A 21,132-nucleotide genomic window follows, 5' to 3' on the forward strand; every position below is an offset into this window, starting at 1 on the left:
CTTCACGTACAGTTGTGTTTACCCCTTGTGGCTCTCGCTAAAGCAGGCAGCGTTCTGGCAAAACCTCTTTCCTTTAAAATGCTGCAGGCAGCTTTGCCACTCACAAATAAGTGAGGGCTGGTTGCTCTCAAAGGTCTAACGCACGCTTGACTGTTTATCTGATTGTCAGGAGAATGTCTGCAAAGCAATGCTTTCTTCCCTCGCTCTCCTTCCTCAGGTTATCTTAGAGTGCCTATGGAAGTGCCTAATACTTTAAAGGAGATTTTGTGTTGATGAATCCATCAATCATGAGCCAGGCCCGGTAGTGACAGGACATGCAGATATTCCTGCAGAGCTCTGGTGGGGTATGTGCAGCTCGTCTGGTGCCCACACATTTGTCTGATCCAGAGCAAAAGCTGCAAACTTCACCAAACTAGTCCCCGAACGAATATTTATTTGCTAATTTCAAATACCCTTCAGCGCAGAACGCTCTATAACATTGGCATTTATGAAAGAACGTGAGTTTATCAAAAAAACAACACTTCTAACAAGATTAACGTGCTTTTTTCGCTCTCTTGGACTTCTAGTTTAACCCCGTTCGTGCAATGCTGTGATCCGTCTTTTCTATGCATCTAGCTGGTCTTATTTACAGTCTGTGTTCTCAAGTAATTATGTTTATGTTGTTGGTTTGACTAAGACAACTACTGCGCCTTTTTGTTGTAGATCAACACTAAAGCGAGCAGGGCCACCTCCGCTACCTCCTAAGGTAAGACATGATGGTTTTTAAGAGTTTTCGGTGGCAAGCGCCACTTGTGCAGCCTCTGCAGTGCTTCTGTCCGATGCTCTCAGTAGGTTATAAAGTCTTATCAAATACCATTTGCTAGCAGACTTTGTGCAGCCTCCTATTTTATGCTGACTTGCAGTCTGTACAGTCTCGACCTCTGGCAACTCCTGGCCTTGATTGCTGCCCTAGACAAAGTGACTTGTAGGTACAGCGTGCTGCGTGGGATGTGTTCTTGTTCAGCATTCTGCTTGCTGCTGTGATTCTTCCATCAGAGACAGAATACTTCTAAGATTATTCTGCTGTCAAATGCCTTTGTTTGTTTGTTTGTTTGTGTAGAAGCAGTCTGACTCGAATTAAACTTGTCTGAAGTTTGTCCTTCCAGGTGCCATTTCCCAGGTAACCTTCACCTCTTTGGTTCGTTGCAGCCAAGAATAAACAGTTATCCTGAGGAAAACCTCCCAGATGATGAGAAATGTCAGACAATAAAACATTTCCCAGACTCGCAGAACAGAGCCCCACCAGCTCACAGGAGACAAAGTATCCCTGTGTGTGGGTCTCAGAATGATTCTTCCCCCGTTGGTATGACCAGCAGCATCAGCAGCCCTGGATTGCTCACGGCTAGATACAGCGACGTAGGTAAATGCGTTACATTTCCTAAAGGTGACTTGCATCCTGTAAAAAGAAATCGGTTCTAGAATCAGCTATTTAATTTTTTTAATACGAGGTGCAGCTTTTCTTTTACGGCTGTGCTGGTTCTTATTAGACCCATGGTGGAAACGTTCTTCCCAAAACAAGGGCACTCAGCCAGGCAGTACCGTTCCTGTGTTGCCTGCAGGAATAACAAAAAAACCCAACGAATGTGCAGGGAGGATCATCTGTGAGGACCTTGCCACAGCTTTATTCTCAACTGTGGCCCAGGGACTGTTTGGATAATAGGAAGCCTTTATGACTGTGTAGCTCAGCACGCAGAAGAGTGGCCAGCTGTCCTTGGAAGGGTTCAGCTACCTGAGATGTGTATATGGAAGTTTCAGAGCTCACTTCTCCACTAGACACAGGGGAGAGGAGAGAATAGGGCAACAAAATATTTTCTATTTCACTGTCAAGTGAGCTACAAAATGTGTCTGGGCTTCTTTTCAGGAAATGGGGATGGCATGCTGAAACTCATTGAAGAAAACGCAGAAGGGTCTGGACAAATCCCTCAACTGCCACGTAAAAAAGAGAAAAGAGATTTTCCTGTAAGTATGGTGACTCTCAGTCTGATTTCACTGTCATATTAGCTAGCTAACTTTACAGCAGTGCGTGGGAGGTATTTTATGATCTTTCTTTCTTCCCACAGAAGCCAGCAATCAATGGATTACCACCAACACCGAAGGTGCTGGTAAGAAATCTCATTTGCAGTAGGACTTATTGGAAGCCTGAAGTCCTTGCATCTCTTTACTGTCAGAATATGCTAGAATAAGCCACCAGCTCCTCTGTGGTGATTTTCTGTATCTCATAGCCAGATACTTTTCATGTACTGAATCCACAATATTTGTTTCCTTTTCTTAAAAACTTCCTTTCACCATTCAATCTGGATGTGAAGGGTTGGAGATTTCACTGACTCTGTGAGTTGTGATCCCTTACTGGCAGTTCCTGCTTAGCGAAGAGAAAAGGGGAGAGGTGGTAGTGGTGTGAGAAGGTGTTATTACTTCAACATTTCTGCTTGTTTTCCCTTCGTTATGGCATTTATATAAACACTCAATCTCGTTCTTACCCAGTAGGTGCTTAAAATTGTTCATATCGTTCTGATCCGACTTTGTGTTTCTTAACGTGTACAAAGTCTACAAAAAGGTTTGGAAGGTACCGTTGTAGCTTTGGGGAAGATAAAAATGCTTTGCATCAAGGCATATTAGAGTAAGTTTGTGTCTGAAAAAAGAGAGCAGCAGTGTGCACAGGTGTGTACTAAGCGGCCAAGTGCCAGAAGATAAACACTTTATGCTGTAAACTTGTTTCAGGTTTCAGTTTCGGTGTTTTTCAGATGGGAGCGTGTTTTTCCAAAGTCTTTGATGGTTGTCCTTTGAAGATTAATTGTGCGACATCATGGATACATCCAGATACTAAAGGTAAAGTTATTTTAGGTTTGTATTTTAAACCTGCCTGTTGCCAAAGTGGTAATGATCTTGTGAAATAATCAATTTGTCTTCAATTTTTAGATCAGTACATTATCTTTGGCACGGAAGAAGGTATCTATACTTTGAATTTGAATGAACTTCACGAAGCAACAATGGAACAGGTGATTTTGGGGGATATTAAGAAGCAAGGAAGTTTGGTATTAGAGGGGATAGATGGGATACCAGGCTTTGTGGCATAAACTGGTTCACATCAAAGCCCGCAATGGAATTCCAAAAATTAATAGTTCCACTACCTCCCTGAATTTTTTGTTGCTGCTTATGTAACACTGCTTTCAAAGGAGTGCTCTACTAAAACATTTCTTCTCCAGACAACTGATTACCTGCCCATTCTCTCTCCATTTCATCACCACTAGATGGCATATTGCTTCTCCACTACCAAAGCCCTCAGCCATTTAATTTAACTGACGTTGTTACCACCAATAAATACGCATTTGCTTCTGTTTTCTTGGGCTCTCTAACCTTTTCCAAAGCCACTTCATGCAATCATGGTATTGTTGCATTTGCTTTTTTAGAGTCAGGAGTAGCAGAGTATTCTGGAAGGGATGAGTTGATTGATACTGATAGTAAGATTTATACCTGTAGGTTTCTAAAGCTGTTCACAAAGGCACTTCAGGCCTCTAAAGAGTGTGAAATTCAGTCAAAACATGGCACAGGTCAGCAAGCAGAGTTGGCAGAGTGGGTGTATCTATGAGTAATAGCGAGAGAAGGGTGATTTCACAGAAAGGGTGCTGCACAGAGATCTGTGCTTAGGAGGAGAAAGTCTGCTGCTTCTGGGAACATCGTGCTGGAGGAGAAAACTTGAGAGGGACAAAAGAAAAGGTTCAGCAAGGTCATGGAGGGGGGTAGTTTTGCACAGACAAAAGCGAGAGATTATAAAGGGCTTGATGGTGAGAATTGGGAATTTGAATTCAGTACGATGAGAAAATCCTTTCAAGAGAACAGAGGGTGCACCTGAATGCAGTAGAATAGTGTTGAATATGAAGTTGTTTATCTCTTTGTAGCCTCAGTAGACGTGGGGAACAACTACTTAGTTTTATATTAAATGTCTAAAAATTGTGGTGGCAGCTGTTGGAGACCCCCTGGCCTTTTTACCTCAATTTTCTCTTTACTCCGTTAGTCAAAGCAATCTCTTTCCTTGTACATTTTCTTCCACATGGTTTTTTATCCTATTGAAAGGTTAGATATGCCAGTCGTAGGTAGAGAGAACATTCAGTGCACCCCAAAATGAAAGTTTCTTTTTCTGTGAGAGCATTCTCAGTTGGCAGAGGTCGGGTGGGATCCACTTCAAACCTCAGAGCTTTACTGCAGCGCTTCTGCCGTGCCACTTGTTTCCTTATTTGCTTTTATTCATTTTCTGATTTCTCCCCACCAAATGCACATTTTTAACTGTTTCTCCAACTTCTAATTCTAATCACATCTTCCAAAGTGCTCGCTGTCTCTCCAAGGTTAATATGTCCCAATTTCAGAGTATACTTTTATTCCCTTGTTAGTTTTTCAGTGAAAAGACTGAATAGAACCAGACCAGAGAAGACACTATGTATCTACAGGCTGCTTTTTCCTTCTGTTAAATAGCAAATTGCTGATAGATACTCTGGTTTTATGTCCAACCAGTTGTATATTTTCTCTCTGCAATTTCTTCTACCCCCTTTTTTCTTATTTTGCATGTGGAAATGGCACGCAGGACAAGATCCTTCACATATGTTTCACGTTGTACTGTTTCACTGCCCCCAGCAGGGCAGTTATTCTGTTAAAGAAGGAAATTCAGATGTTCAGATACAGCCTGTTCTGCACAAGTCTACACTAGCTGCTCTTGTTATCCCTTGGTAATTAAAAAGTATGTGGCTTGTTCCTGTGCTACTCTGGATATCCAGTCAGTCAGACTATTTTGCAATTCCCACCGCCCTTTTTATTTGGCATAGGTAGTGTGTTTGTCCTTCTTGAGGTCCTTGTTCATCCTCCATCAGATCTTGACAATAATCATTACTGAGACCTTGGGGTTTGAGCCAGTTCTTAAGTACTGTAAAGTAAACTTGATTGGGAGCTGCTGACATGAGTGTATCTAGATGAAATAAAATGTAATGTGTTCTTTTTCTGCTTCTAGAACAAGTTTCTACCCTGTTGCTATTAACTGTAAATCATGTAGTCTTTCTTTCCTGTCAAGCAGTGGGCCTAGCCTTCTTCTTTTCCTAGTCACCACGTTTATCGACTTCTCTTATATTGGTAATTTGATTTGCATCTTAACCTTTCTTATGTTTTTTCCTTCAGGCTTATCTTGTGATTGTCTCTTCATCCTTAGCATTGCATCCTTGCTTCCGCTTTCTGTATGATGTACTTGTGACACTTAAGGCATGGGGGGGATATGAGAAATATGTACCCATCTTGAGATGGCTTGGAGATAGTTCATAGGGAACAACTATTTCCCTTCTCTTCCAATGGGGACATTAAGTGAATTGAAAATAAACAGTGAGTAACTGGCTTGGAACTTTTTGCTATGGGGAGCTGCAAACACAAGGAGTTATCTGAGTTCAGAGGGGAGACTGGACAAATTTATGGAGGATTAATCTGTTGAAGCTCACTAAATACGTAAAGCCCGTATCTGATTCAGCAGGTTTCTGAGATGAAGAACTTGGTACCTGGCAGAGTATTAGGTGCAGTATTACATGCATTTTTTTTCCATGTTTTCACCATTTTTAGGAGAATTTACATCACTTTATGGTGTCTGTTGGAAACAAATACTAGGTTAGATGGGCATTTGCATGAACCAGTACAATCATTCTTTTGTAGAGCCTGGATTCAAGCATCTTCTGTTCTGTTTTGCAACAGCTTCCCTCAGTGGACCAGTCTGCTGTTGTCTTTTTTTAATATTCTCCTTTAGAAATAGCTTAATACTTTGAACTCCTTTTTTTCTTATTGGAAATTTTTCCTTGAGGAGGACCTTACCTATGAATATTGTTCAATAAATTTAGTCTTTTTTGTTTTTTTTAAAAAAAAAAAAATCCCTGTCCTTATTCTGTTGTCTTTATCCATAACTTCTTTTGTTGAGACTCCTGAATGCTGTCACTTGCCATCGCTTTTACCAAAATACCCTTCAGGTTGTCAAAAGGTTCTTAACTTTAAAATCTTCTCAAATCTAGACTAGCTGCGCCACAAATAACTTCTTCCCTCTGAAACAAAAATAAGTCCCAATGCCTTCCCTGAACTGTCTCTTTACAAAGCATCGTGCTAACGCAAATAGCCAGGCAGGTGTGTCCCACAAAATACAGGATTTTGTGGTAATTCAAGTTGGTCAGAAAATAATAATGCCTTTTTTCCTCTCTCTTCTGACTTTTGTGAGGTTTAGTAGGTTTCTGTAGTAACATTATCTTTCTTTCTCTGGCTCATTCCTGAGCAAGCTGTATCTTTATATCTATGGTATTCCAGTCTTGCCAGTTGTCCCACTTTGGTTCTGTGCTGCTAATTAAAAAATAAAGAAAAACTGAATTTTGAAAACTTCAAGGGTAGAAGAGGGAAGGAATGAAAGCTTTCAGACAGAGAAAAGGGCTAAGCAAGGGTCCAAAAGAGCAAATTAAAGGGGAAACTGTAGTTGCAGCTGGGACCTTTTCCAGTGTCGATCCCTGCAGGAATAGTGGCAGAGGTGAGCAGACAGTGGAGACCACGGTTGGAAATTCCTGTATGTTTTTATTAATGGAAATATTTTCTTTCTTCAGTTATTTCCCCGGAAGTGCACCTGGCTGTATGTTATCAATAACACCTTAATGTCCTTGTCAGGTATGTAGAAATAGAGGGAAAATTAATAAAATTATAAATAAAGAGAAACATTTAAAGTCATAATTCAGTAAAATGTATTTTGACTGTACTGAAGTAGAAGACTACACATTGTTTCTTGTGTTTGTAGAGGAAGTTTTGCTTCAAGAGTCTTTAAATGTGAAAGACTTCCAGTGATAAAAGTGGATGTATACAAGTAGTGGAGCCAGTTGTCTGCAGTGTCCCACCATATTCTTTTACTTATTTATTTATTTTTAGTTAGCTTGGAAAAGCTCAGCACTTGGTATTTATTTGTCAAACGAGAGTCGCCTCTGCCAAGGCTGCAATTTGGCTGAAAGTGCCTAGAGAATTTAAAGAGTGTCCTCTTCTTTGCTCCCTGAGCTAGGAGAGTCAGAATAAGCATGGCTTTCATGTGTCAGAACAAAATTAGGAGAGGATTAACATAGGCTCATTATCAAAATGTAGCTGAGATCACTCTGTGTATTGTAGGCCTGGCAGCATCTTTGGTATGAACCAGATCCAGAAGAAAAATCCACCCTAAAACAACACCAGTTTCAATCTGAAGGAGATCGAGGTGGTTGTGAAATAATGCTAATCCAGGAGATTGATTCTTGAAAAAATAATTTATTTTTTTTTTTAATCGGTTGTCCTGGAATAGGACATTCTGGATAGGAAACAGAGGCAGTGTGCCATGCAGACAAATTGTAGGAATGTGCCTTTAAACATGCAGGGGTTTGTGTAACACCACTTCTAGAAAATGTCCTGGAACAATTAATTGTTGTTGTATAATTACAGCCTTCTAAAAATGTTTACATAAAAGTAACTTTCAGAGCTGCTTTAGTGTTACTGAAAGGAACTTTGAGTTGAATGCCATGTCTTCTCTATATGCATTATTATTGTTGTCTTCTTTTATTTTTCTTCATAACCGGACTTGAAATATCTGACACGCGTGGTCCATTTTTCTAGAAGGTAATTTTCTATACATACATTTTTCTAAAACGTGCAGTTCTCTGCTGGAGGCATGGGTGCGATGTCAATTGTGCTTTTCTCTCTCGCAGGGAAAACGTTCCAGCTCTACTCCCATAATTTAATAGCTTTGTTTGAACAAGCCAAAAAAACAGGATTAGCTGCTCATATTCAAACCCATAGGTTTCCTGACAAAATATTACCAAGGTACAAATCTTTCACTTATAGACAATTCTTAACAAGTGAAAATTCCCATAAATACTGATTGTAAATTGGCACTGATGTTAAATTGGTAGCATGAAGAGCCTTCAACATCTCTTGTTGATGCAATTTTTTCATAATTGTTATTCCAGGAAGTTTGCCTTAACGACAAAGATCCCTGATACAAAAGGATGCCACAAATGCTGTATAGGTGAGTAGCCATTCAGTTCTGCAGGTTTTTTTCCTGGCCTTTGTCGTTGGGCATGGCATGTCTTAAACTCATTTCTTTTTAATAAACTTATAGTTAATTCATTGTTCAGAAAACAGTATGACTGCATTATTTCTTAAGGCTGTGCCTAAGTGGTGCGTAGCTTTCCTTTTAACTAACGTGGGGGTCTTTATGCTGTTCAGTGGAAAAACGTTTTTCATATCAGCTCTTCACTTAGAAATGCTGCTGTCTAGGGCAAGGTCCGAAAGGAAACTCGGGGGATTGCCAGCAGCATGCAGCTGAGGGGTGTTGCTGCTGAAGCTCTCGGTGACAAAGTCAATGTTTGGGGTCACTGGCTTCAGGCTGCCACCTGAGCCAACTAGTCACTGTGCCACGCAGCCTGCCTGCGAGTGCAGGGCTTGTTACAGAATCCCAGACTTGTTGCACATACACAAATACCCTTTCTGCTTTGTTGACCTAGATCCAACTTTTAGCAAGGCTAACTTGAAAAGAATATTTTCCACAAAAAAAGGGCAGGGCATGAATAAAAATTATGTCAACCTGGGGAGGAGTGAAGCCATCGTTCAAGTTCTAAGTGTACGCAAAAGACTTAAAGCTTGTGAAGTTACAGATTTCTCTTTGGCTTTACTGACTTTCAAAAAGGCTTGGGCTTTCTACAGAATGCATGTCCTTTTGAGAACTGGCCCTAGTACCGTGTGAACTTGTACCTTTACACTTGTAAAAATGCTTAAGCAGAGCATAAAGTGCCTAGTTGCAAGCTTGGATATCCTGTTTAGCTCATAGAAAGTGCCTACACCAGGCATATTTACAAATGATTCCTGAAGTCAGGCTGGTCTTGTATCCAACAGAGCTTAAAAAACAATAAACCCCAAACCCGTTAACATATTATTCCATTAGTTGTCAAAGCTCACAAGAAGTTATGGACCATCTTCACTGCTTGGGAATTTTTTTTTTTATTTATTTAAATCACAACTTGACCCAGACCTTTCACTCCCCCTGCTCATACAGCCCCAGGAAAAAGGTGTTACAGCTTTTCTGGCCAGTCAGCATGTGGCCTCTTTACTGGGACTCAAAGAATGCTAGTGGTTATTAATTAGGAGTATAATTTAATTTATCTGGAATGTAGCACAATATTAATCACTGTGGATATTTGACTGGCAAGCCAGAAGGCAATTAGTGTGAAACTGATGCTATTTCTTAAATTATTTGCAAAGATAGCTGTAGGGTTTTTTTCAAGTATGCATTGAATGCAGAATTTTTAAAAAGGGTTGTTTTCTGGAGTTTTTTGTTTGTTTATTTTATACAGTACGAAATCCCTACACAGGACATAAATACCTGTGTGGTGCATTGCAGTCTGGAATTGTTCTACTACAGTGGTATGAGCCAATGCAGAAATTCATGTTAATAAAGGTAAGTATTTCATTTTAATTTAGAACATTTAATCTTAATCATTATACAGTTGTTGAAATAGCCTTTCCAGAATTTGTAATGGAAAGTACATCCCAGTCTAATCCCGTTTGTGGGTTCTGAGCACTTGAAAATCTGGCTTGACACATTTTGACTAAGAAAATCTTGTGGCTGAAGTCAGTCAAGCGTTGGCTCGAGCTCAGTCCTAGCAATAACAGTCTAGCCTGTACCTCTGCACGGTGTAATATTGCTCGCAGCTCACGCTGTCTTAAAAAAGCACTCTTAGTAGCAGTGAAAAATTCTTCTACATCTTTTATACTTTGTGCATGTTATTTTAGGCTTCTTATTTCCAAAAGGGAACTTTACAAACGCCTTACTCTTCTTTTTTCCAGCACTTTGATTTTCCTTTGCCAAGCCCCTTGAATGTGTTTGAAATGCTAGTGATCCCAGAGCAGGAGTACCCGATGGTCTGCGTAGCTATCAGCAAGGGCACTGAACCCAATCAGGTAGTTCAGTTTGAGACAATCAACTTGAACTCTGCTTCTTCGTGGTTTACAGAAATCGGTGCAGGTAAGACTGTTGGTCCATCTTGCGGCCTTTTTGTTGTCTGGTAACAGTTGGATATTTCTCCCTCAGAAGTCATTTGGAAACCCTTTAGGCTAGACAGAATGATGCAGCTTCTCTCCCTAAAGCATATTGAAGCTGATCCCAGGTTCTTCTCCTGCCAACTGCAGTATAAACAATTTTTCTTAAACGACTTCAGTTTTAGACACATCTTTTATTTTATAAATTTCCTTAAGTACTAATGCAGCCCCTGCTGATTGGGTTCTCATTTGTGGTTGCATACTTCTTCCTGGGATCAGTCTTACTCCTCTTTCCCCTTCTTTCCCATGTAAAGATTCACATAATTGCATTCTTGTCTGTCCTCCAGCCCTTGGGGGAGGCTTGTCATCTTCAGCTGGCTATTAATAACTAGAAGGTTTTGTTTTATCTTCAAAAGCTAGCTGATACCTTGCAGATGCTTTTCTCTGCTGCCTGCTCTGGATATACTTCTTTGCATTTAAATACTGCTTTTTAGCAGCTTTACCAAGAACTTCATTAATAAAAACTAGAAAAACTATTAAATCTAGTTTTATATTGGCATAATAAGCTTTCCAGATGTGGATTTATGGGAAAAGAGCATTTTTTTAGGAGCGAAGATTCCCTTGATGATTCCTTTTGTTCATTATTATGCCTCTTCACGAAGGAGGCTGACTTGCTGTGCTGAACTGTAACATAAAATGTATTTTATGCCAATAAACAGTAGTGCTTTCATATTAAATACCTGCTTTGAACTGATGGGTTTGTCCTTAGGCCCTGTACTCCCCCAGAACATTTTGGGATCATATAGCCTTAAAAATATTTAAGACTAACAAATACTGTAAGTTGCTAAAGGTTTGTAGCATACTGAAAAGGCTGTAGCAAATTGTTAAGAGGTTGAGGGGAGGGGAGGCTGAGATGAGTCTTATGATGTGATATAAAATAATCTATTTTCTTTTTCACAAGGCAATCAGCAGTTAGATGCCATTCATGTAACACAGCTGGAAAGAGACACTGTCCTAGTCTGCCTGGACAGTAAGTAACACATCTCTGTTGGGCAGCTTCCTACATCTTGTGCACAACTCGTTTTGCCACACTTGTTGATTTTAACTCTACCACAAGTTAATTTTTCTCCCTTTGTTACTAATTTGGGTTGTAATATTTTGGAAAAGATGCAGTTCAGATAAGTGGGTTTTCATTTTGACTCTTGTGATTCCACTTTTCATGTGTGAATCATTCTTGTTTCTTTTGAAATGAAATGTAATGCAGCCTTACAGGGCAGAATTCAAATCTATGCCAATCAGGAATTTTCAAAATTTACATGGAAAAAGTGACATCTGCCTGTTGCATATCTAGCAGGATAAATAGCTACCGCTCTGTCATACACAGTGATTATAGCCATATCTTTCATGCATTAGAGGTTAATACCTCAATGGGAACTTTGCAATGACATAGTCTGCCTAAATTTCCTAAATTATGTTGAATTCACATTTCTGCACTGTGTGTTATTTGCAGGAAGGCTGTCAGTAGAGTCTAAACACATGCGAAGTGACTAAGAAGGTTTTCTATATTTATTTTGAGAGAAGGATGCTCTTGAATTCATTTTAGGCAAATACTGTAGATGTTAGGTTTGAGCATTTCTTTGTGCTTGAAAGATGAAACTAATATTTCATACTTAAAGCCATCAGTAATCCTTTTCAGCAGTGGGGTTTAATACTTGTTTTTCTGTTTTTCTTGAGAATTTGTGAAAATTGTGAATTTACAAGGGAAATTGAAGTCAAGCAAGAAATTGGCCTCCGAGCTGAGCTTTGATTTCTGCATTGAGTCAGTGGGTAAGTGATTTGCTTCTCTGTTGTCTCTCAAGGACTTAAGAACTTAAGAGGGATGAGTGTTGAAGGGTTTTTAATAATCTAGACTGGTCTAGTGCACCCAGTGGAGCCTGACACTAAAAATTGCCTGTGTCAGGGTACTCTGTGCTGTCTCTTTGTCTGTACTGACGTGCTGAAGAAAGTAAGGCAGTTGCCAGATCGTGTGCTTGTTTCCATCTGGTGTCATTTCTGTTTTATAAGATGTATCATGATTTAGTTAAAAATAAGGCTGAATAATTTCTGGTCATTTCCATAACACTGAGAAAAACCTTTGGGGAGGCAAAAATGTTTCAGTAATACAAAAATTTCTGTTAGTCTTCTAAAAGCTAAGATTTTATTTAAAGTGATAGCACATCCATTTTTTTAAGAGTCAGGGTAGTAGCAGTTTAGTCTAATTCTTAGAGGACAGGCTGCTGTCTTGAGACTACTAGAGCACAGCGGCCTTGCTTCTAAAATTTGAATTGTAATTGTCAAGCAAGTATTTCCGATGTAATAAGCTCTCAGAAGTATCTAATTACCGTTAGTTTAATAATTTTGTATCTTAGAAACTGAACTTGTTTCTGGAATCAAAAGCAGTAGAGACACAACTTGCTTTTATGAGCAGTTCTGTACAACTTGCATTTCTGGGTTCTTCAGGCATCTTCCCTTTAGAAGGAGATTCTTGACATAGCTATTGTGTATTTTAATAGCAGTTGGTAAAGCAGTGCACATTCTTGTATACAACATCTCTATTTAGATACGCCAGACCTGTCCTGAAGGAAGATATTTTAAATTAAGCCTATGATTCTTCCCTAAATTCTGACACATTCTAATTAACTGCTGTACTTGTATCATACAATATCTCCTGCTGACACATGCATAACGTGACTCGAGCATTGCCTTTCCTTTGAACTCTGGAGGAATTCATAGACAGAAGCATTTATCCTGAAGTCTTGCATTTACTCGCTGACATTGGATAACGTGAGCAGTTCTTTACACTCCAAGCGGTCTCTTGGGAATTCAGGGTATTAACTCTTCATTCTCTGATTGCAGGGTGGAGTGGGGAGTAGCAGGTGAAGATTAGTCTAAGGCTGTTGTGACAAATATTGCTCTTAGGATTCTGCTGACTGCCTTTGTTCTGTGTATTTAGGACATGGCTAATACTGAGCAGATACAAACTGTAACTTGAAGGAATAGTAAAGGAAAACAAGTAGAATTTAGGAAAATAAAACGCGGTGTAAAATATGTTCCGCCTAAAGAACACCAAGCTCTTCGTCCATTATTTTCAGCAGTCTGGTAATTAAATCATGCAGAGCTGGTAGCTTTCTCTGTTCTCTCTTTGGCCCTGAATGGAAGACTCCTATTTTTCATGCTTGCATCTATTTTGAAGTAAATATAGTAAGTCAAATGATCTGTAATTTCCAGCAACTCACAGCGTTTTGGTTGGCAGCATGTTTATACACTTCCTGGTGTTTTCTCCAGAATCATTAGGAAAACAAAGATCTAGAGAGTAGAAGTGAAAGGGAGAAAAGGAAAAACCAGAGATGCCTATCTTGACTTGGCAAACATGGAATGTCTGAGTGGTATCTTTTGAATTGCACTTTAAAAAGTTATGTGCGTCTCAGATCCAAACAGTCATTTCAATCCAGTTTTTCTCCAGTGATTTTGGAGTTTGGCTCTACCAGGAGTCCAGGTCTCACCACGTACTTTCTCCACATGCTTCCTCTTATCACTGCTGGTGAGAAACCCAGGTTTCTGTAGTTCAGATAAGCCACGCTCAGGTCTTATTTTGTGTTTCACCTTTGCAGTGTGCCTTCAAGACAGTGTGCTGGCCTTCTGGAAACACGGCATGCAGGGCAAAAGCTTTAAGTCGGATGAAGTAAGTCTCTCCAGGTTTAATTTCTTCCTGTTTCTTACTTACCACTTGATCCTTAGGCCCCTCTAGCTGCTTCCCTAGTGATAATGCTTGTGCTCCGTGTTGTCATTGCTTCAGCTTGCTGGTTGCTTTCTCTGACCTGCCTGCATATGTTGCTCTTGGTAAAGCTCATGCACATGCTTTAGCCAATTCTGTTTCCAAGAATATCAGTCAGAGACTCCTGAACTTCTGCACAGAGCCAGTACAGATCTGGCGTAAGCAGCATTTGGTTTTCTTGGATTAAAAGCTCAAGTTGGCAGCATCCTTTTTAAAAAAAAAAACACCTTTTTTTTTTAAAGTGTCTCTTACCAAAAAAGTGTCCTTTTTTCAAAAAGAACACTCTCCTTTTTGATGGCATCCTCTGAATATACAAGCAAAGCTAGTCAGTCTCTGCTGACAAAGATTGGATCAACATACTCCATCTGTGCTACCAAGTCATCTAGACTGATAACAGTCTACAATAAAGTTATTTAAAATAAGTTGTATTTTATGAAATTTAAAACTCTTTTTTGCTTAGCGTCGATTTATCCGATTCAGTCCTGTAATTTGCACTAAATTGTATTTGAATTTTTGAAGAGACTGATCTTTTTTCCCCCCAACTCAGCCCCATAAATTTAATTTTGCCACTGAAATGGACTTAAATGTCTCTATTTTTCTACAGGTTACCCAAGAGATATCAGATGAAACCAGGGTCTTCCGCTTACTGGGATCAGACAGGTAATCACCTTGAAGAAACATAAACCTTTTCTTTTATTTAAACCAGCTTTCTAGCTTCAAGCTGGAACTGTCTTCCAGCCCACCAGAGATCTATCTGTAGGCAGTCCTGGGGGAGGCACTTAACACTGTTTCTGCCTAAGAGCTCCTGTGACACACCCCCCCTTTCCACTGCGGTGAACACAAACATAAGTGCAAAGATACAGTGTGAGGGAGAGATGAGAAGCTGCTTTTGGCCTGTGGTCAGCAGGGTGCCCAGCGCACTTCTGGCTTGGATTTTCCTGGTGAACTGGTGAATTATTTTGGCAGCTAGTTACTTAAAAATAATCTTCACTGCTCTGGGCCTTGAGGTCTGGAAATAGCAGAGCAAACTAGATCGCATACAGGTTTTAATGCACAGTGGTCTAAATTCAGCCATTATCCACGACATCCGGATGAGTCCTTTCAGCTACAGAGGTTGGGGAGAAGTGCAGGTTTGAAACCTCAGCAGAAATGGTCCCAGTCTCTGGATTTGGACGTGTGTACTTGTGGTTTCTCAGATAGCCAGAGCGCTAAATGTAGAAATAGATAGTAAAGAGTCAAGAAACCAGTTCTAATCCCTGATCTTCTGCTCCCTCATTTGGCCTTTGGGAAATTCTGACTCACTCCCTGTAAGTAATCCATAATTTTGGGTACTTATGCTCTCAGATCCCCAGTCCAGAGAGAGAGTGAGAGCATGCTAGCTCATTTGAAAAGGGGCAGCTTATCCAAGAGACAGCTGAAGTCTTTGCTTTGCACCTGACTCATCGAGGACCCACTGTACTTGATCACAGAGTTGGAATTGAGGATCCCTGCCACTGCTGACCCTGAGCTCTCAAAAACACAAACACCGTGTGAGGTCTGACAATGCCTACTCTGCCTGTTCTGTCTGTTATCCCCCTTGTGCGGACAGGCAGTGGTAATTCCCTTCCCTCTTACTCCTAGCAGAGCGAGGGGCATTTTACTGCAAGAAGGAGCTTATGGAAATTTTTCTTGCGTGCTGGAATTGGTACCTTTCAGTGGCTCATATTTCCATGTTGGGCTGGCGAACACAGGAGCATCCTAAACACACAGAGGGATGGGGAGCAGCGTCTCATCAGGTTCAGCTTGCACTTTTATAGAAGACATGCATGTCTGAATAACAACTTAGTGCAAAATTCTTTTGGGGGTTGGAGATAAGGTTGAAGTCCTGCTGTGTCCAGTTTTGCAGAGAAGCCATTTTCTTTCATTCTGATTTCATTGAACTGCCAAATCTTTTGTTTTGTATTTTGCCATCTCTGTACATACGGAGCAGGAGTCTTTTCTACCACTCAGGTGAATGAGATGTGGTAGCACCTTTTTGTCTTGGATTGCTTAAGAACTACCAAGTTGCAGAAGTGAAGAGCAGGGACAGAGGCTGTTAAGAGTGAGACTTCATTTGAAAACTTTGTGGAATGTGACATGGGAGGGGAGTGTGTGTGCAATGCCAACCCTGAGACAGGCTCCCTTTGAGAAATCTAACTCGGAGTTCAAGCGACACATTTGGCTTATTTGATACACAGGTAGAAAACAAAAAGCAGAGAAAAAAGTTTAATCTTAAAAATGACAGGAGAGGGACATTAAAAATGGCAGGGAGGGACAGGTTTTCCAGAGGAGCCTACAGGAACATGATCCAGCAGGACAAAGGCTGAGATGGGGTTGAGTGTTCCCAATGAACCCATTGGCTGATAAATATTTAGAAGGGAGGAGAACTGTTTAGGTTAGTGGCTGATGCTTATCGCAAGATGTAGGAGGTATAAACGTAATCGGGGTGCAGATGCCAGGAGGGTTGTGTCTCCTCACAACACTCTGACTCTGAAATAACTTCCTGATAGAAGCAGAGGACACAGCTTATTTCAAGGTGGAGGATGTCTGTTTGGAAGAGGTTTGTAACACACTGCATGTGCCTTGTGGTTGAGAGGGGGCAGATTCGGGTTCAAGAAGCTGCTTCTAGTCCTCTGTTCCTTCTATATTCCACTTCAAGTGTTTTTGTCAGAAGTGACGCTGGAAAATGAGGGAACTGATGTAAAGAATAAAACACCCGAGGTATTTAAGAGAACCTAAATCCCTCCAATCTGTAGAAACCTGGGAGTTCCTTCTCGGCAGTTACGCAGTGTGCTTCGTATTTTGCCACTAACCTTTTTGGACTGTGTTTGTGTTTGATTGCAGGGTGGTAGTGTTAGAAAGCAGGCCAACAGAAAATCCGACTGCACACAGCAATCTCTACATCTTGGCTGGACATGAAAATAGTTACTAAGCAACAGTAACCTAACGCAAATAACAGAGTGAATTTGCCACACAAGGAATAAAGAAGCATTAGGAAACTCAGTACAAGCGGGACTGTGACTTACTGTTTCTTTTCTGGATGCCTAAATGATGTTTTAGGGTGGAAATCAATACATTTTTGCAGCTGGGAACAGCTGGTTCTGTCTCTTGCCACTGTGTGGTTGGTTATATCGAGTTTGCTTAATAAAAGCTATGAGAGAAATAGCCCTTTACTCATTAGTTATAGGGAAACAGAGCCTTTAAAAAATGTTATGCAGTAAAGGTGCCATAAACTGTTAAATATTTTACTTCCCTTGGATTTTCCTTACATTCTGTAGATATAGATATAGTGCTGGCTGTTTCCCTGTTTTATACTGGATCTTATTCTTAATAAAAAAGATTTGTGTAGGAAGTGGAAGTATCTGCAAAGCTTTTTGGTTTTAAATCTGCCATTCAGTATGGCTTTGTATAATAGACTATTTAATCCTTATTTATTAATCTGCTGCTAGAATGGTGTAATGTATCTAACTTTTAGCAAAGGAAGGTTGCAGAGCAGCTTTTTTTTTTTTTTTACAATTGTATAAAGATTTGATTATTCTTTTTTTCTTGTAGGGATGTAGTGCATTATTGAGGGGTATGTTACAATGTCGGTTGATCTTGTAAAAATGCAGTTTTGTACAACAAAGTATTTTGTATTGATTTTTTTTTTTTTTTGCCTGCAGAATTGCTATAAAAGGGATTTTCTTATTTACTACTAGATGTAGGGTGTGTACACAAAATATAATATTGATGTCGGACATGTTGCTCCTGGGTGGGTGTGTACAATATACGTGTGTGTGTGTGTGCATGTGCGCATGTGTGTTAAGTTGACCGGCAGTGTGTATTTTTTTTATATATATATATATTTATATATATATAAAAATGTACAAAATATATATGCTTTATTTTCATAAATTAGGGATAAGCCTTGTGACGTGAAATGGAAATTGTACCTGGTCATCATCCTTAATGAATGAAAGTATCATGTATCGAACTGCCCATGACGTATAGTTTATTTATACTATTCCAGAGGGGAGCCGATAGCGATAACCGACCTTAGGAGCTTTTTTATTTGTACAGCCATCCAGCTGCTGTCATCAGACAGTCGTTTGGAAATGGTTATTTCCCCGGCTGTGTAGTATAAATAAATATGATAAGAACCAGTATTCTATGTTAAAGCTTTTGATCACTTTTTCCCTTCCCCTGTTTTGTCACCTGCGTTTTTCTTTCGCTTTTTATTTCTCCATTAAAGAGTCACATCGGTTCCTTTTGTCTTCCTCATTAATTAAAATTCTTGAGGTACCATTAAATATAAATATAGACTGACTACAGGACAGCATCTGGTTTTACTACCTCACATTAACCTGCTAGCTTTGATGTAAATAAACACGGTCCCTAGGCAGATACAGTAGCAGTTCATAAACATTTGAATTGAGGGGTTTTTTAATGAATTCCTGCAGCACACTGCCGTATTGGGTTTCTGTGATCTGCTACCCCAGGAAAGGCAGGTTAGAAGCTTGACACATCATTTTAATAAAGCAGTAAAGGTAAGTGTGTTACGAGGGCTTGGCCTGGCTGACGGCTCTGCTGACGCCGCGGAGCCGGAGCGGTTTGATCTTTAAGTCACCACCTGAGGAATGGGGCGCTGGGTTGTCTGCTTAGGCATGGGGCTGCGTGATTCATAATTTACCACTCAGCGCACGTGATGACTCAGTAATGGCTGTTTGTTACTAGGTACAGCTGGAGTTTTATGTCGTTCTGAAGGTCTGGGAGGAAAAATAGACCCGCACACAATTTAGCATTTTATCCACTTAGCATTGTCATTCAAAACTAATTCTTGCTGTTGACTTGATAGTTAAGTCAAGCTTTTCAGTTCTGAAACTCTGTCAAAGTTTAATAAATAGTAAGGGTACAGCTAAAACTTAAAAATCAGTCCACGAACAATGTATTGAAAATGTGGTCAGCTGTAATTGGGACAGCAGTATTGAAAGTAGGACACGTAATTCTTGTGTTTTAAAGAAATCGAGTTCTCTAGTACTGAAATTACTTCTCCATAGGTAACGTGATTGGTGATTAACCCTCAAATGGTATAACTCCTGTCTACAAAGACTTTAAAATGAAAATTAAGACAAAGTGAAGCACCAGCTGTAGATACTGTAGAGCAAATGCTTTCACTTAACTTACCTCATTCACTGCAAACATAATTTTGGCATCATCTTTGAAAACACTTAAAGAAGATCTCTAAAAGACTAGAGAAATCTGTAAATAAAGTATGAATATTTATGGGGAGTAACTGGAGTAAATAACTATTAGGTCATGACACTGTCATGCAAAAGTAATCAACTGAAAGTGTTTTTCTTTGAATGACATGAATGACTGGTGATTTGCTGAATCATAAAAAACGAATCTAGAAAAGTCCTCATTTAATCAAACCTCCTTTTTTTAGCTGTTAAAGCATTTCTAATGGCATATTCTGAAATGCTTGGTCTGGTCTGGTTTTATAGACAGTGGCATTTTTGGCATGATCTGCAAGATACCGTTCCCTAGCGTAAAACCTCACTCGTTACTCTTAGCGGAGTATAGCACAGCGGATTTGCATGTTTTATAGCTGAACCAGCCAGTCTCAGTGACTCCGACTGGTGTAATTTGTATTTGTTAGACTGTTTAAGTTGTCTGTATCTTTGTATGTTTTTGTGACATTTCAACCAGGGTTGAGAAAGCCTAGTGTGTGGTTTTGGAGTTAATAAAGCAAAAGCTTGCTCACCCCCTCGTTACTCTTTTTGACAGCTATCAAAGTATTAGTTATTTGATGCACAGGGTTCATGTATTCAACTTGAAAGCCTTAAAACAGGCTCCCAGTGCTCTTTGAAGTACAAACAGTATTTGAAGAGCAGCCTGTAGATTAGTCTGTTTTGATTTCCTAACCAAATTCATTGTAACTGAAATATGCAACTGTAATGGTGATGACATCTCTCTAAAAGATGAAAGGTACAACACATCAGCAAGCCACTCTCTCTCTGAAGGAAAAGGAGAAGACTGGGAGACTTTGAGATGTACTTTTTACCTTGTTTAGTCATTAGATTGTAACTGAGACTCTAACTGCACTCGTTCCAGTTGGTGTAACTAGGCTTTGTTCCACATAAATTTCTGTTGCAGTCATTTCAGTCTATGCCAAATAAACTATGCTTTATTGGATACCTAAATGTGGTGTGGTAGACTTGCTGGCAACCTTATCGGACGTATCTGGAAAGAAGCTGCTCTCCAGGTTTCATGGCAGTCAGGGGGAAGGGCCTTGTCCAGGCCTGGCCACTCTTCTCAGTCCTACAGACTGTCTGGGAACCCCACGACATCTCCTACCTATAGCGGATCGACTGGAGGAAAGGGAGGGCTGGGGATAGCACAGAAATGAGAAATCAGAACAGCAGTGGCAAACTCTTTCCAGATTCCTACTAGCCAGCCCTCTGCTCCGGCAGAGCCCTGCTGCCAGTCGCCTGGAGTCACCACGTGAGCACACGTGAGTTGTTTGGCTTGAAAACCAGAGGCTGGCTACCTTGTGCCTGGCTCATCGGGAAGAGAGCGAGGTGGCCACTGGGCTCTGGAGGGTTGCTTAGAATAAGAAAACTGGAACATGAGCATTTGACAGTCCACCCGGGACACGGCAGGATCTAGGGCGGTTTATACAAGCCTCGCCCTCGCACGTTGGCCACCGGTGTAATGCGAGTGGTTCAGCCCTCGTCCATCTGTACCCCAGATCCTCAGGGATGTGCTGAGGTAGAGAGAAAAGGGGGTTTGTGAATGTGCCTTTGGACAACACAGCCACCAGTTACTGGTAAATAAATAAATAAATACGGATAAATACTCCTCCTCTGCAGAAGATTGTTCCCACTGTGGGTGAATCTCAGCATCAGGCTCTAAGTGTTATCTGGGAAAGCAATTTGGATTGTGGACTGACCTGCCATCTGACTTCTCATCTGAGGAGCTTCCTCAGCAGCGTAGTCCTTGGACCTCTCTGAGGCAGCTCTGCGGGTCTCGGGGATCAGACGCTGCATCGGAAGCCTTCCTCGGAAACGCTGTTGAGAGTTGAGTTGGCTCACGGTGTTGGTCAGGTACTTTCATTAGAAGTCTTGATAGAGCTGGGAAAAATTTCAATGGCAGGATAGTTCTGCCAAAAAACACATTAGTCATATTATGCAGCCTCTCATTTTTAAAGCGTGCAGAGAAAGAACCAAAAAGAG

At 40.4% G+C, this 21,132-nt stretch overlaps 1 protein-coding gene across 1 annotated transcript in view; it reads left to right on the forward strand.

The window, feature by feature from the left end:
* The window catches only part of MAP4K5 (mitogen-activated protein kinase kinase kinase kinase 5), a 72,657-nt gene extending 52,557 nt beyond the window's left edge, over positions 1-20,100 (forward strand). The window contains exons 17-33 of the mRNA XM_074869236.1: positions 703-745; positions 1,189-1,399; positions 1,901-1,998; positions 2,100-2,141; positions 2,781-2,865; positions 2,956-3,035; positions 6,642-6,702; positions 7,666-7,668; positions 7,758-7,872; positions 8,019-8,077; positions 9,402-9,505; positions 9,895-10,072; positions 11,048-11,116; positions 11,821-11,913; positions 13,737-13,807; positions 14,505-14,560; positions 16,763-20,100. Of these exons, the coding sequence (XP_074725337.1) occupies positions 703-745; positions 1,189-1,399; positions 1,901-1,998; positions 2,100-2,141; positions 2,781-2,865; positions 2,956-3,035; positions 6,642-6,702; positions 7,666-7,668; positions 7,758-7,872; positions 8,019-8,077; positions 9,402-9,505; positions 9,895-10,072; positions 11,048-11,116; positions 11,821-11,913; positions 13,737-13,807; positions 14,505-14,560; positions 16,763-16,850 (1,456 nt within the window). The 3' untranslated portion in view covers positions 16,851-20,100. The remainder of the gene's footprint in view (positions 1-702; positions 746-1,188; positions 1,400-1,900; positions 1,999-2,099; positions 2,142-2,780; positions 2,866-2,955; positions 3,036-6,641; positions 6,703-7,665; positions 7,669-7,757; positions 7,873-8,018; positions 8,078-9,401; positions 9,506-9,894; positions 10,073-11,047; positions 11,117-11,820; positions 11,914-13,736; positions 13,808-14,504; positions 14,561-16,762) is intronic.
* The last annotated feature ends 1,032 nt before the right edge of the window (positions 20,101-21,132 follow it).

Source organism: Strix uralensis, chromosome 4, assembly GCF_047716275.1.
Source record: "Strix uralensis isolate ZFMK-TIS-50842 chromosome 4, bStrUra1, whole genome shotgun sequence".
Lineage (NCBI taxonomy): Eukaryota > Metazoa > Chordata > Aves > Strigiformes > Strigidae > Strix > Strix uralensis.